This window comes from Scyliorhinus canicula, chromosome 24 (assembly GCF_902713615.1).
Source record: "Scyliorhinus canicula chromosome 24, sScyCan1.1, whole genome shotgun sequence".
In the NCBI taxonomy this organism is placed as follows: domain Eukaryota; kingdom Metazoa; phylum Chordata; class Chondrichthyes; order Carcharhiniformes; family Scyliorhinidae; genus Scyliorhinus; species Scyliorhinus canicula.
In genome coordinates, this window is record NC_052169.1 from 5,445,953 (window position 1) to 5,460,435 (window position 14,483).

A 14,483-nucleotide genomic window follows, 5' to 3' on the forward strand; every position below is an offset into this window, starting at 1 on the left:
TTCCTACACTCTCTCTCACTCTCCCACACTCTCCCACACTCTCACACTTTCTCACACTCTCTCACACTCTCTCACACTCTCTCACACTCTCTCACACTCTATCTCACTCTCCCACACTCTCTCACACTCTCTCACACTCTCTCTCACTCTCCCACACTCTCTCACACTCTCTCTCACTCTCCCACACTCTCTCGCACTCTCTCACTCTCTCTCACACTCTCTCTCACTCTCACACTCACTCTCACACCCTCTCACTCTCACACTCACTCTCACACACCCTCACACTCTCACCCTCACACTCACTCTCTCACACTCTCTCACTCTCAACTCTCTCACACTCTCTCACACTCTCTCTCACTCTCTCTCACTCTCTCACACTCTCTCGCACTCTCTCGCACTCTCTCACTCTCACACTCTCTCACTCTCACACTCTCTCACTCTCACACCCTCTCACTCTCACACCCTCTCACTCTCACACTCACTCTCACACTCTCACACTCTCTCACTCTCACACTCTCTCTCACTCTCTCACTCTCACACTCTCTCACTCTCACACACTCTCACACTCACTCTCACACTCTCTCACTCTCTCACACTCTCTCACTCTCTCACTCTCAACTCTCTCACACTCTCTCACACTCTCACACTCTCTCACTCTCACACTCTCTCAATCTCTCCCTCTCACACTCTCCCACACACTCCCACACTCTCTCACACTCTCCCACACTCTCTCACACTCTCTCACATTCTCCCACACTCTCCCACACTCTCTCATACACCCACACTCTCTCACACTCTCCCACACTCTCTCATACTCTCCCACACTCTCTCACACTCTCCCACACTCTCCCACACCCTCTCACACTCTCCCACAGTCTGTCACACTCTCCCACACTCTCTCATACACCCACACTCTCTCACACTCTCTCACACTCTCCCACACTCTCTCACACTCTCTCACACTCTCCCACACTCTCCCACACTCTCCCACACTCTCTCATACACCCACACTCTCCCACACTCCCCCACACTCCCCCACACTCTCCCACACTCTCTCACACTCTCTCACACTCTCCCACACTCTCCCACACTCTCTCATACACCCACACTCTCCCACACTCTCCCACACTCTCTCACACTCTCCCACACTCTCCCACACTCTCCCACACTCTCTCACTCTCTCCCTCTCACACTCTCCCACACTCTCTCACACTCTCCCACACTCTCTCATACACCCACACTCTCTCACACTCTCCCACACTCTCCCACACTCTCTCACACTCTCTCTCACTCTCCCACACTCTCTCGCACTCTCTCACTCTCTCTCACACTCTCTCTCACTCTCTCACTCTCACACTCACTCTCACACCCTCTCACTCTCACACTCACTCTCACACACCCTCACACTCTCACCCTCACACTCTCTCACTCTCTCACACTCTCTCACTCTCAAACTCTCTCACACTCTCTATCACTCTCTCTCACTCTCTCTCACTCTCTCACACTCTCTCACACTCTCTCACACTCTCTCACTCTCACACTCTCTCACTCTCTCACTCTCACCTCTCTCACTCTCACACTCTCTCTCACTCTCTCACTCTCACACCCTCTCACTCTCACACCCTCTCACTCTCACACCACTCTCTCACACTCTCTCACTCTCTCACACTCTCTCACTCTCTCACTCTCAACTCTCTCACACTCTCTCACACTCTCACCCTCTCTCACTCTCACACTCTCTCAATCTCTCCCTCTCACACTCTCCCACACACTCCCACACTCTCTCACACTCTCCCACACTCTCTCACACTCTCTCACATTCTCCCACACTCTCCCACACTCTCCCACACTCTCTCATACACCCACACTCTCTCACACTCTCCCACACTCTCTCATACTCTCCCACACTCTCTCACACTCTCCCACACTCTCCCACACCCTCTCACACTCTCCCACAGTCTGTCACACTCTCCCACACTCTCTCATACACCCACACTCTCTCACACTCTCTCACACTCTCCCACACTCTCTCACACTCTCTCACACTCTCCCACACTCTCTCATACACCCACACTCTCCCACACTCTCCCACACTCTCCCACACTCTCCCACACTCCCCCACACTCTCCCACACTCTCTCACACTCTCTCACACTCTCCCACACTCTCCCACACTCTCTCATACACCCACACTCTCCCACACTCTCTCACACTCTCCCACACTCTCTCCCACACTCTCCCACACTCTCCCACACTCTCTCACTCTCTCCCTCCCACACTCTCCCACACTCTCTCACACTCTCCCACACTCTCCCACACTCTCTCATACACCCACACTCTCTCACACTCTCCCACACTCTCCCACACTCTCCCACACTCTCTCACACTCTCCCACACTCTCTCACACTCTCCCACACTCTCCCACACTCTCTCACTCTCTCCCTCACACACTCTCCCACACTCTCTCACACTCTCCCACACTCTCTCATACACCCACACTCTCTCACACTCTCCCACACTCTCCCCCACACTCTCACACTCTCCCACACTCTCCCACACTCTCCCACACTCTCTCACACTCTCCCACACTCTCTCACACTCTCCCACACTCTCCCACACTCTCTCACACTCTCCCACACTCTCCCACACTCTCCCACACTCTCTCACACTCTCCCACACTCTCTCACTCTCTCCCTCTCACACTCTCTCACACTCTCCCACACTCTCCCACACTCCCCCACACTCTCCCACACTCTCCCACACTCTCTCACTCTCCCACACTCTCTCACACTCTCCCACACTCTCCCACACTCTCTCACACTCTCCCACACTCTCCCACACTCTCCCACACTCTCTCACACTCTCCCACACTCTCCCACACTCTCTCCCACACTCTCTCACACTCTCCCACACTCTCTCCCTCTCACTCTCCCACACTCTCTCACACTCTCCCACACTCTCTCACACTCTCCCACACTCTCCCACACTCTCTCACACTCTCCCACATACTCTCTCTCTCTCTCTCCCTTCCAGCTCCCAATTTCCAGAGGTCTTCCTCCTTGAAGTTACTGACGTGTGGAGTGTGCAGTGTTTCAGCAGGCCATTTGGCCCATCTAGTCTGTACCAGTGTGACTGTCCCCAAAATTGCAGGCAGTTCTGATTCAGCCACGCGGTTAAACAGACCCTGACCAATTGATCTGTGGGACGCTGTAATGAGAGAGTGTGGGCTCTACCACTGCAGGTAAAGAGATCCCACCCTGTCCTCATCCAACCTCTTCACTGAGACCAGGGAGGATCTTTGGGACTTTGCTTGTTCTTGAAAATTGTGGAGAAGAGAGACATGTTAGAACATAGAACAGTACAGCACAGAACAGGCCCTTCGGCCCTCGATGTTGTGCCGAGCAATGATCACCCTACTTAACCCCACGTAACCCGTATACCCGTAACCCAACAATCCCCCCATTAACCTTACACTACAGGCAATTTAGCATGGCCAATCCACCTAACTCGCACATCTTTGGACTGTGGGAGGAAACCGGAGCACCCGGAGGAAACCCACGCACACACGGGGAGGACGTGCAGACTCCACACAGACAGCCGGGAATCGAACCTGGGACCCTGGAGCTGTGAAGCATTGATGCTAACCACCATGCTACCGTGAGGCCCCAGTTGCCAAAGCTTTTTGTCTCACTCATCAAGACAAAAACAAGAATAGCAAATTTCAAAGAGTCACAACAATTTCATAGAATTTACAGTGCAGAAGGAGGACATTCGGCCCATCGGGTCTGCACACGCCCTTGGAAAGAGCACCCTACTTAAACCCACCCTATCCCAGTAACCCCTCCTCACCATTTTGGACGCTAAGGGCAATTTACCATGGCCAATCCACCTAACCTGCATATCTTTGGACTGTGGGAGGAAACCGGAGCACCCGGAGGAAACCCTCGCAGACCCAGGGAGAACGTGCAGACTCCGCACAGACAGCAACCCAAGCCGGTAAGCGACCCTGGCGCTGTGAAGCAACAGAGCTAACCACTGTGCTGCCGTGCCGCCCAATTTGTGTTGGGTAATTCAACAATTAACCAACACTCAATTTAAGATGATCAATCCAGCCCGTAACGTGGCTCATTTACACTGGCCAGAAGCGACAGACAATCATACACAGGGATCCATCCTCTGCAAACAAAAGGAATATGTTCAAGCCTTCCACCTTTAGTGAATCGCCCATTGCATTCTCCATGGCAACGTCTCATCCACAGCGGACTTGAGAAAAAAAAGACCTTTTCTCCTGTAGTACAAATTGTTGCGATTGTCTGAAATTTGGCATTCCTGTGTTTGTCCTGATGAGTGCAAAATGAAAAACTTCGGCAACATGTCTCTCTATTCCACAGTATCCTGTTCCAGCAAGCTCCTGTTTAGCAAGGCTGGACGAGGGAATCCCCTTGACTCTTTGCACGGTTATTGGTTATCACAGGTGGCTCCTCGTTCTATGTCGGTGAACTCAAGGCTCCCTTTAGAAGTCATTTCCCGGTCAACTGGCGGGCAGGTGTCAAATAACAGGTGCCGCATGTTGTGCTGGCTCATGTTGGGTGTAAACTGTCCACTTGACATGTGATTTGCTATCTTGCATACCTTCCCTTAATGAGCCTGCTGAGGATTTGTGTTGACATTAGCCTCAAGTAGAGCAGAGATTGATTTCAGGCCGCAGTGAATGGCTGGGCGTTGCAGAGCCAGCGCTGGAGACGGACTGTGTGTCGGCTGGGCTTCTGGAATCCGAACCATTTTCCTTTCCTAATTGCGTTTCCCTGACCGCCTCCCGTCCTCAGGGCGTTGGCTCACATGCGGATCATTACAGAGGGCAGCCACATTGCTGTGGGTCTGGAGTCACATGTAGGTCAGACCGGGTAAAGGCGGCAGATGTCCTTGCCCACAGGGCGATAGTGAGCCAGACGGGTTTGGCCGACAGTCGATTATTTGAAGCTTTGTTCCCAGAGCATTAGACTGGGCCTCTGGATTACAAGTCTAGTAACATTACCACCACACTATGTGTGTGTCTGTCTGTGTGTATGTGTCTGTGTGTGTGTGTCTGTCTGTGTCTGTCTGTCTGTCTGTCTGTGTGTCTCTGTGTGTCTGTCTGTGTGTGTGTCTCTGTGTGTCTGTCTGTGTGTGTGTGTGTATGTCTGTGTGTGTATGTGTGTGTCTGTCTGTGTGTGTGTGTGTGTGTGTGTCTGTCTGTCTGTCTGTGTGTGTGTGTGCGTGTCTGTGTGTGTGTCTGTCTGTGTGTCTGTGTGTGTGTGTGTCTGTCTGTGTGTGTGTGCGTGTCTGTCTGTGTGTGTCTGTTTGTGTGCGTGTCTGTCTGTGTGTGTGTCTGTCTGTGTGTCTGTGTGTGTCTCTGTCTGTGTGTGTCTCTGTCTGTGTGTGTCTCTGTCTGTGTGTGTCTCTGTCTGTGTGTGTGTCTGTGTGTGTGTGTCTGTGTGTGTGTGTGTCTGTGTGTGTGTGTGTCTGTGTGTGTGTGTGTCTGTCTGTGTGTGTGTGTGTGTCTGTCTGTGTGTGTGTGTCTGTGTGTCTGCGTGTCTGTCTGTGTCTGCGTGTCTGTCTGTGCGTGTCTGTCTGTGCGTGTCTGTCTGTGCGTGTCTGTCTGTGCGTGTCTGTCTGTGTGTCTGTCTGTGTGTGTGTCTGTGTGTGTGTGTCCACTTGCACCCACTCTGGTTCTAAACTGCAAATCCTGACCTGATCAGCCCACGTCCTTCCCAGGATGTCAGTTAACTTGCCATAGCTATGGACGATGAGGAAATCGGCTCAATGCTACGTCATGGCCAGGGAGTGAGGGACCACAATGGGGAGAATCTCCAGAACAGTTGGAAGTGATTCATTCTGGTCATTTGTGTGTTGGCATCAGGATGAAAGGGTGTGAAAGATAGTCAGCAAAAGCAGCCGAGTTCATTAATATCCTTCAGGAAGCCAGTGTTTGAAACAAACATGTTGGACTTTAACCTGGTGTTGTAAGACTTCTTAACTATAGTCATTTAAGATTAAGAACGGGGCAGCACGGCGGCACAGTGGGTTAGCACTGCTGCCTCACGGCGCCGAGGTCCCAGGTTCAATCCCGGCCCTGGGTCACTGTCCGTGTGGAGTTTGCACATTCTCCCCGTGTTTGCGTGGGTTTCACCCCCACAACCCAAACATGTGCAGGGTAGGTGGATTGGCCACGCTAAATTGCCCCTTAATTGGAAAAAATGAATTGGATACTCTAAATTTATAATTAAAAAAAAAATAATTTAAGATTAAGAACAACCAATTTAAGATAATCAGTCGATCCCATGATGTGGCTCATTTATACTTAGTCAAAGTGACATGCATTCATCCGCAAACAAAAGGAATATGTTCAAGCCTTGGGCCCTTTTGAATTACCCAGGAACTTGGTGAGTCTATAGTTCGATATTGCTTTCTCCATGGCAACACCTCAAATCAGAGTCCACTTTACAACCAATCGGCACCCTTATCCCATGTAGTATGAATTGTGATTGTTTTAAATTTGGCATTCTTGCAGTTGTCCTGACGAGTGCAAGTTGAAAAGCTTCGGCAAACATGTCACATTTTTTTTATCAACGGTTTTCAAGATAGCAATTGCTGCTCTTTATAGTCAGAGAGAGGCAGTGTACCTACAGTCTGGCTGGCACTCCCCGTAGTCCGAGAACCATTGCAGTCAAATGCTCCCAAATTTTATTCTGCCAAAGAGCGGGTACCTTGAGGGTAGGACCCACCGGATGCCAACCTGCTCCGGATGGCCAGGTCGCAGTCGACCTGTCGGTCAGCACTGGCTGTCCGGTTGGTCAATGTGTCCTACTGCTCATCGCAGGCGGCTGACTCTGGGGGAATGCAGCCAAGGGCACGATGTGATGATGCCCACACTCGAATGACCAGCTGGTGGTCACTCGCACCTGAGGACTGTCCATTTGACCGTGGCGTGGGCAGATGTCAGGAGCTACGTTAGTGGCCGGGGTGGGGTCAGTACCCCAGTCACAGACTAGGGGCCCGGGGTGGGGTCAGTACCCCAGTCACAGACTAGGGGCCCGGGGTGGGGTCAGTACCCCAGTCACAGACTAGGGGCCTGCATGTCGTGGGTTTTATTGGGCAAGTTGCAGGTAACGTTCAGTCGGGTGGTTCTGGCGAGTTGAAATTAAATCCGTTTTCCTATAGTTGGGCACATTATAAATATAATACTGGTCTGCTCGCCATACACGTACGAATACATCCACAGAGGATGCACCAATTCCTAGTATGGTCTGCGGCTACAGGCCCCCGACGTCATCCCAGTTGATGTGAGCAGGGCGTCTGGGGAGAGCAGGCGGGGTGGGCTATCACATGCTGTTATTCAACCTGATGTCACACACTCGGACAGTCACACGTGGGTGTTTGTGGTCCCTGAGTCTTGTGTTGCAGGGGCAGAGCTCCAAGCCGCAGGCTGGCATGTGACTGAGAGACAGCTGGTTTGTCTAATCTGTTTCAGGTCAGCAGCTGAGAGTGAGAGCGAGCACTGAGCCAAACACATTCTTTTTTTTTTTTGCAAATCGTATTTCAGCGTTTGTAAGATATTCTTTTTTTTTTTAACTCCCTCAACCCCGATTTCCTGCCCCCTTCCCCCCTGCCTGAGTGCACTGATTTCCCGTTCCCCGTCCAGTTGTCGTTCCTCAGCCACGGGCTAATCAACTGTGTAGTTCGTCACAGACATAGAACATAGAACAGCACAGAACAGGCCCTTCGGCCCTCGATGTTGTGCCGAGCAATGATCACCCTACTCAAACCCACGTATCCACCCAACAACCCCCCCCTGAACCTTACTTTTTAGGACACTACGGGCAATTTAGCATGGCCAATCTAACTAACCCGCACATCTTTGGACTGTGGGAGGAAACCGGAGCACCCGGAGGAAACCCACGCACACAGGGGGAGGACGTGCAGACTCCGCACAGACAGTGACCCAGCCGGGAATCGAACCTGGGACCCTGGAGCTGTGAAGCATTTATGCTAACCACCACCATGCTACCCTGCTGCCTGCACGGACCTGCGGGACATGGGAGCTGCCCCGCGACACTGCATAGAACAAAGAGATTGCCGCTTGTCTGTCGTTACCACTAACCCAGGGGCACTCTGATCACCCTGCTCTCCGTGCCGTCCCTGATTAGACAGTTAGTAATCTCGACTCTGCTCAAATAGGCTGGCAAAGGACGGAGATGTTCAGATCGTATTTGGCTCTCGCACTCCCCTCTTGCTGCCTTCTAAGCCTCCTCCTTCCCTCCCCACACTGCCATCCATTTTTCACCTCCCCTATTTTGATCCCCCTAATTCTTTCCTGACCCTCCCGACTTCCTTCCCACTTCCCCAACCTGCTAACCCTCCCTCCCTCTCCACATCCATTGCCCGGAACAAATAGTGACACCCCAGCTGCTAGCAGCCCAGTCCTTGGCCACTGGACTGTCCCACCCAGGTTTTCTCATTGTCCACATCCGCTTGAGTTACACGTTTATATTGTGATGTGGCTGTCGGACCTGGCTTTGTTTCTTCCCTCTCTCCCCCCGTAAGCCGTTTCTTTCTTCCTCCCCTTTTAGGTACGATTTGATGCGGATGTGCTGGCAGTACAACCCAAAGATGCGGCCCGCCTTCATGGAGATTATCCAGGGCATCAAGGCCGAGCTGGAACCCTCCTTCAAAGAGGTCGCGTTCTTCTACAGCGAGGACTGCAAGGTCCGGGACGTCGAGGAGTTTGAGATCGAGGCGGACAACATGGAGAGCATCCCCCTCGACCCCTCCTCCACCCTCCAGCACACTGACAAACACTCAGGTCACAAAGTGGAGAATGGACCAGGTGTCGTGCTGCGTAGCAGCTTTGAGGAGCGGCAGCCGTACACTCACATGAACGGCGGACGAAAGAACGAGAAGGTGTTGCCTTTGCCCCAGTCAACGACCTGCTGATCTCCCCACACCCAAAACCTGCCCCCAGACCCTTACCCCCTTTCCCCGGAACCAAGAGAAAAAAAAAAAACCAACAGGCGCGCACACCCCACATACCCACACACACACACACACGCGCACTCAAACCCTTGTGTATCTCAGTAGATCTCAAACTGCCATTGCTGCTCAGTGGATAGAACTTGTTCCAGTCACATCACTTAATTTTTCAAATACAAACTTTTTTTCTGGGGCAAGAAATACCTAACTTGAGAGAGAGCTGCAACACTGGGCTCAGTCGAACTTGTGATAAAAGACACTCGGTCCTCGACCTCTCACTGCTTCATATTTAAAAATACATAAGTCCAACAGAGAAACACTTCTCAAAAGAGACACTGCCTGGCTCATCCCTCCAGTCCCTGACCATCACTACAGGTCTTTGTTGAGATATATGGGAATACACGTGTCTCCGATATCTATATTTTTTAACCAATCTGATTCTATTCCCTGTTTCCGGGGAGCTTACAGCACGGGGCTGTCAGTGTGTCTCGGGTGTAGTTATCTCGCACCGCTGCCAAATTTTGCCAAAATTTTAAAGGAAATAGTTTTATTACAAATGTATTTCACTGAAGGACAAGCGGGGGCGGGGTTTAAAGGAAAAGAACACAGGTGTTTTTCAGAGAAGCAGAAAGACAGGGAGCACATGCGCGCAACCCACACGTTTCGTCGACCAAACTGTTGCATCAACCTACACTGGGATCGACGTGACTGTGGATCAGAGACGGAAGAGGAAGAAGAAAATAGAAGAGGCCCACGCTGTCGCTCGAAAGGACACGCGGCCTGGGAGACGTCCTGTATCGCTCGGCAGGGCCCAAAACCCCAAACACGTGGCGAAGGCAAGTGCAAAGGATCCCGACTCTTAGCCGTGTGCGGGTGGGGGGGGGGGGGGGGGGGACAGCAAGCGAGAAGAAAAGACAAAAACGAGCAGTTAAGTGCTAAGTATTTTCTGACACGTTCAGTTACATTAGAATTCTAGTGAATGGGTCTTGCAGTTCTATGTTTGACCTTTGATCCTTCGGATGTTCATTGTCTCACTGTTATGACCTTCTATGGTTTAATTCATCTGTCTTTTTTTTAAAAAAAAGAAAGCTGCTATAATTTTTTTTTTCCTTAACTCTGGGGATGAAATCAACTTTACCTTCGGGTCTACTGCCTTGCCTCTCCCTCTCTCTCCCCCCCGCTGCCTCTTCCATATTGTCCCTTCGCCCGCCCCCCCCCTAACGCTTTGTACAGAAGTTTAAGCCGACCTTTTATTTCTTCCTGTTAGTGGTTCCGATGGCGCCGTTGCCACGCACTTCTGCCTTTTTCGTTTTGTAACTTTTAAAACAAAAAAAACAACAAAAAAAAGATGTCATCTCATAAAACCGGAAGATGTCCCTTGTGTTTTGATACTCGTGTCATCCGAACTCAGCTCGTGAACAGAAACCAATTATCTCTCTCTCTCTCTCTCTCTCTCTCTCTCTCCCCCCCCCCCCCCCCCCCCCCCCCCCCTCAAAACGATTCAAAAGTAGCCGAGGGGAAATGTTTTTTTTTGACGTTGAGAACTTGTGTCTGAATCAGTACAGGGCGTGAAATAAATATACTCAGGTCAAGGTCAAACAGTTTAATACTAATACATGTCTTTCTCACCGTTTCCATGTTCATTTTTGTGCATACGTAGACATTGTTTGTGCTTTTCTTCCCCCCCCCCCCCCCCACCCTACCCCTGATAAAGACTTTGGCTTTTTTTTGTTGAAAACTAAATTGGGATTGTTATCCTGACTGCTCGACTTCGATAACACGGTTGTTTTGTTTCATATTTGGCTGCATATCTTTCCTGTCCAGATTTTTTTTATCTACTCTTCTTCAATCATTACCAGGATGTGAGGCTTTAGCTGACTGAAAGGGCAGCCATTGTGTGGTGGCTAACCTTGTCGATCAAACTGACCTCTTCAGCTCTGTGTAGAAATCTGGAATTGCAGAGTTCATGGGGGTTTTTCTTTAAGGGTTGCGTGATTTTCAAGTGAATGCTTTGTGCTAATGGCAGCCTGTCAGGAGCAATGGCTATTAGTAACTATATCAGCTTGCCAAAATCAATAGTGCACTGGTATTAAATCGGCCCAAATACTCATACCGAAACAATGTCAGGCAACATCAAAACCCAAATATGAAGAGGCAGTGTGGTATAAATATCAGGAAAGGGTGGACTTTCCAGGGATTTGGGCCTACGGAAGGCTTAACGTTTATTGTGACTGGGTCCAGATTCACCATGTGGACTTAAAAGGCGACTAAAAGTGCCCCGACCCTCTCCTGATCTCAGGATATCAATTATTTTTCCAGGTTGTCCTGGGCGAGGTTGCCTGCAACCCACCCTCACCCTTCCAAAACTGCAGGTTCCCGCCAGAGTGGTGTCTCGGGCAGTGGGAAGAGGCACGGCGCATGGGGGGGGGGGGGAGGTTTCGCGACTCTTCCTCTCGCCTCCCCGTTTATGGGGGGGGGGGGGGGGTTGGGAGTGACCCCTCATTGAAACCTCTGCCGAGCTGATGGAGCAGACACTGAGCTTGGCTAACGCCAACGCATTCAGAAGCGGGGCGGCCTTTTTGAGGTTGGTTCGATATCCGTACTTTCCTGTGCTCTCCGCCGCCCCCGTGTGGCGGGTGGAGGGATTTTGTTCGGAGGATGAGCTCTACGGAACTCACCTGGACAGGGAAGGGAGTTAAACAAAAAGTACCAAGAAAAAACAAAAAAAAAATACAAATGGATTAAGACTGATATTTGTGACCAGAGGCAACATTAAAGTTTGTAGTGTTTTTTTTTTGCTGTACCTTTTTTTAGAATAGTTTTCAGCTTCCTTTTTTTTGCCGCTGTCCCATAGCATTTTATTCTGAATTTTTGTTAATTAAAATGGTAATCTATGTAGGAGTTTTTTTTAATTTATTTTGTAATATCAGTTAAGATCACTGTAAAATGCCCCGAATTGAAATCAGTACTGATAGCAGAGCTGTGTTTTAAATGTTAACCTGACAGGGGACAATTTTTTTTTTTGATGTTTTTTAAGCATTTATCTACCTCACTCTTATTTTTTTATATATATTATATATAAAATACATCTCACATTCAGCAATCTGAGAGACAGTACAGTATCCGGGAAACCTCAGTATAATCCACAAACCACATTCATGTTTTTGGAGAGGGACACATTGCTCGGTCTGCAGAGGTCACCAGCTCTGTGTGTTTGGGTTGGGGGGGAAGGGGGTGGGGTGAAGGGTTAAAGGTCGGACGCCACAATTAATCACGACAAGCTGCAGTGGAGAATGAACCTGTGACAGATCCCTGGGTTTCCCCCCCCCAGGCATGCGTTGTCTTATCAGATCGCCCTCATCGATGGCGACAACTACAGTGTCCTGGTGATATTTTGTCCTCATTTTTGATCGCGGGGGCGATGGAGTGTCAGCATTATGTTCCTTTCGTTTCCATTCGTACATTTTTCTTCAGTGCCTCCCTATCTGGAGTTCCAGATTCACGACATCTCTGCCCCCAAAACTGTTGTAAAATGGCTCCCCTAATTTTCTTCCACCTTCTGCTAATACGCTTGAGGTTTACCTTCCTTGGCAAGTCAGCACTTGTTAGTGTTCAGTGAGAGCTGTGCTCGGGGAAAGGGATTTACAGCAAAGGTCGTTGTTCCAAGTTCAGGTCCAATGTAGATAGTCACAGGCTATCTCTGAGTTTATGTAAGTTTCTAGAAAGGTCTTTACTAGAATTTTCCCTTTGTGCGAACACTCCCACCAGCTAGTGAAGCTCAGGGGCGTGATCAAATTCACACAGATTACTTTACAGATCTTACTCTGTATCTAACCCCGTGCTGTACCTGTCCTGGGAGTGTTTGATGGGGACAGTGTAGAGGGAGCTTTACTCTGTATCTAACCCCGTGCTGTACCTGTCCTGGGAGTGTTTGATGGGGACAGTGTAGAGGCAGCTTTACACCGTATCTAACTCCGTGCTCTACCTGTCCTGGGAGTATTTAATGGGGACAGTGTAGAGGCAGCTTTACTCTGTATCTAACCCCACGCTGTACTTGACCCCCCCCCAATGACACTCGCAAGGCAAGAAGAGTGTGGCTGTGCAGGTCAGCGACCAGAAGGGAGGTACCCCAGCAAGAATCCATTTCCCTCGGAAAGATATGGGCCGCGAGGTGGGAAACATCAACGTTATTTTTGGTGTCACTCGGGAGGAAAATGTGGGTATCGGCCTTAAATTGGCATTCAGATCCGAGGCACACCAGCTTGTGAGTAGGTTAACGGGGTTACTGGTGACATCAGAGTTTCTGGAGTTGACTGTTCAGCGCATTTGGAGCAGGCCTTAGAACGCACCTCCGCTGGGACACAAAACTGGTGACCCCCTGACCTAGCAGACCTTTTCCTCCACATTACATATATTAATCATCACAACCGTAGACCCTCAGATCACAGCTGGTTACGAATGTTTGTTAAACTGTCTGATTTATTATATCATCGATTAGATGAAATCTGTATTAAGAAAGGAAAAAAATAATAATAAAATCACTAACAACATTGTGGCCATCTTAGCAACTGTATAGACCGTTGAAAGCACTCCATTACCATATTGTTTTAGGAAATGGCGGTACGGGCTTGTTGGTGTCTGGGGCTGTTTAACGGGATTTTTTTTTCTTCCCGTTTTGTTGGCCAATCAAACTTGTCCGTAACATATACCAGCGAACAGGAAAACCCTGATCTGTGTAAAGCTGGATTCGGAGCATCCCTGTCTGTCTGTCTGTGTGTGTGTGTGTGTGTGTGTGTGTGTGTGTGCCTGTCTGTCTGTGTGTGTCCCTGTCTGTGCGTGTCTCTGTCTGTGCGTGTCTCTGTCTGTGTGTGTCTCTGTCTGTGTGTGTGTCTGTCTGTGTGTGTGTCTGTCTATGTGTGTGTCTGTCTGTGTGTGTGTCTGTCTGTGTGTGTCTGCCTGTGTGTGTGTGTCTGTCTGTGTGTGTGTCTGTCTGTGTGTGTGTGTCTGTCTGTGTGTGTGTGTCTGTCTGTGTCTGTCTGTGTGTGTGTCTGCCTGTGTGTGTGTCTGTCTGTGTGTGTGTCTGTCTGTGTGTGTGTCTGTCTGTGTGTGTCTGTCTGTGTGTGTCTGCCTGTGTGTGTGTGTCTGCCTGTGTGTGTGTGTCTGTCTGTGTGTGTCTGTCTTTGTGTGTGTCTGCCTGTGTGTGTGTCTGTCTGTGTGTGTGTCTGTCTGTGTGTGTCTGCCTGTGTGTGTGTGTCTGTCTGTGTGTGTCTGCCTGTGTGTCTGCCTGTCTGTGTCTGCCTGTGTGTGTGTCTGCCTGTGTGTGTGTCTGTCTGTGTGTGTGTCTGTGTGTGTCCCTGTCTGTGTGTGTCCCTGTCTGTGTGTGTCCCTGTCTGTGTGTGTCTCTGTCTGTGTGTGTGTCTGTCTGTGTGTCTGTCTGTCTGTGTGTCTGTCTGTCTGTCTGTGTGTGTGTCTGTC

General features: G+C 50.1%; 1 protein-coding gene across 2 annotated transcripts in view; it reads left to right on the top strand.

Moving 5' to 3' along the window:
* The window catches only part of igf1ra (insulin-like growth factor 1a receptor), a 135,714-nt gene extending 124,000 nt beyond the window's left edge, over nucleotides 1–11,714 (top strand). The window contains exon 20 of one of the 2 annotated variants that reach the window (XM_038784459.1): nucleotides 8,609–11,714. In XM_038784459.1, coding sequence (XP_038640387.1) covers nucleotides 8,609–8,972 — 364 coding nt within the window. In that variant the 3' untranslated portion in view covers nucleotides 8,973–11,714. The remainder of the gene's footprint in view (nucleotides 1–8,608) is intronic. The other variant, XM_038784460.1, reaches the window with a different exon arrangement.
* The last annotated feature ends 2,769 nt before the right edge of the window (nucleotides 11,715–14,483 follow it).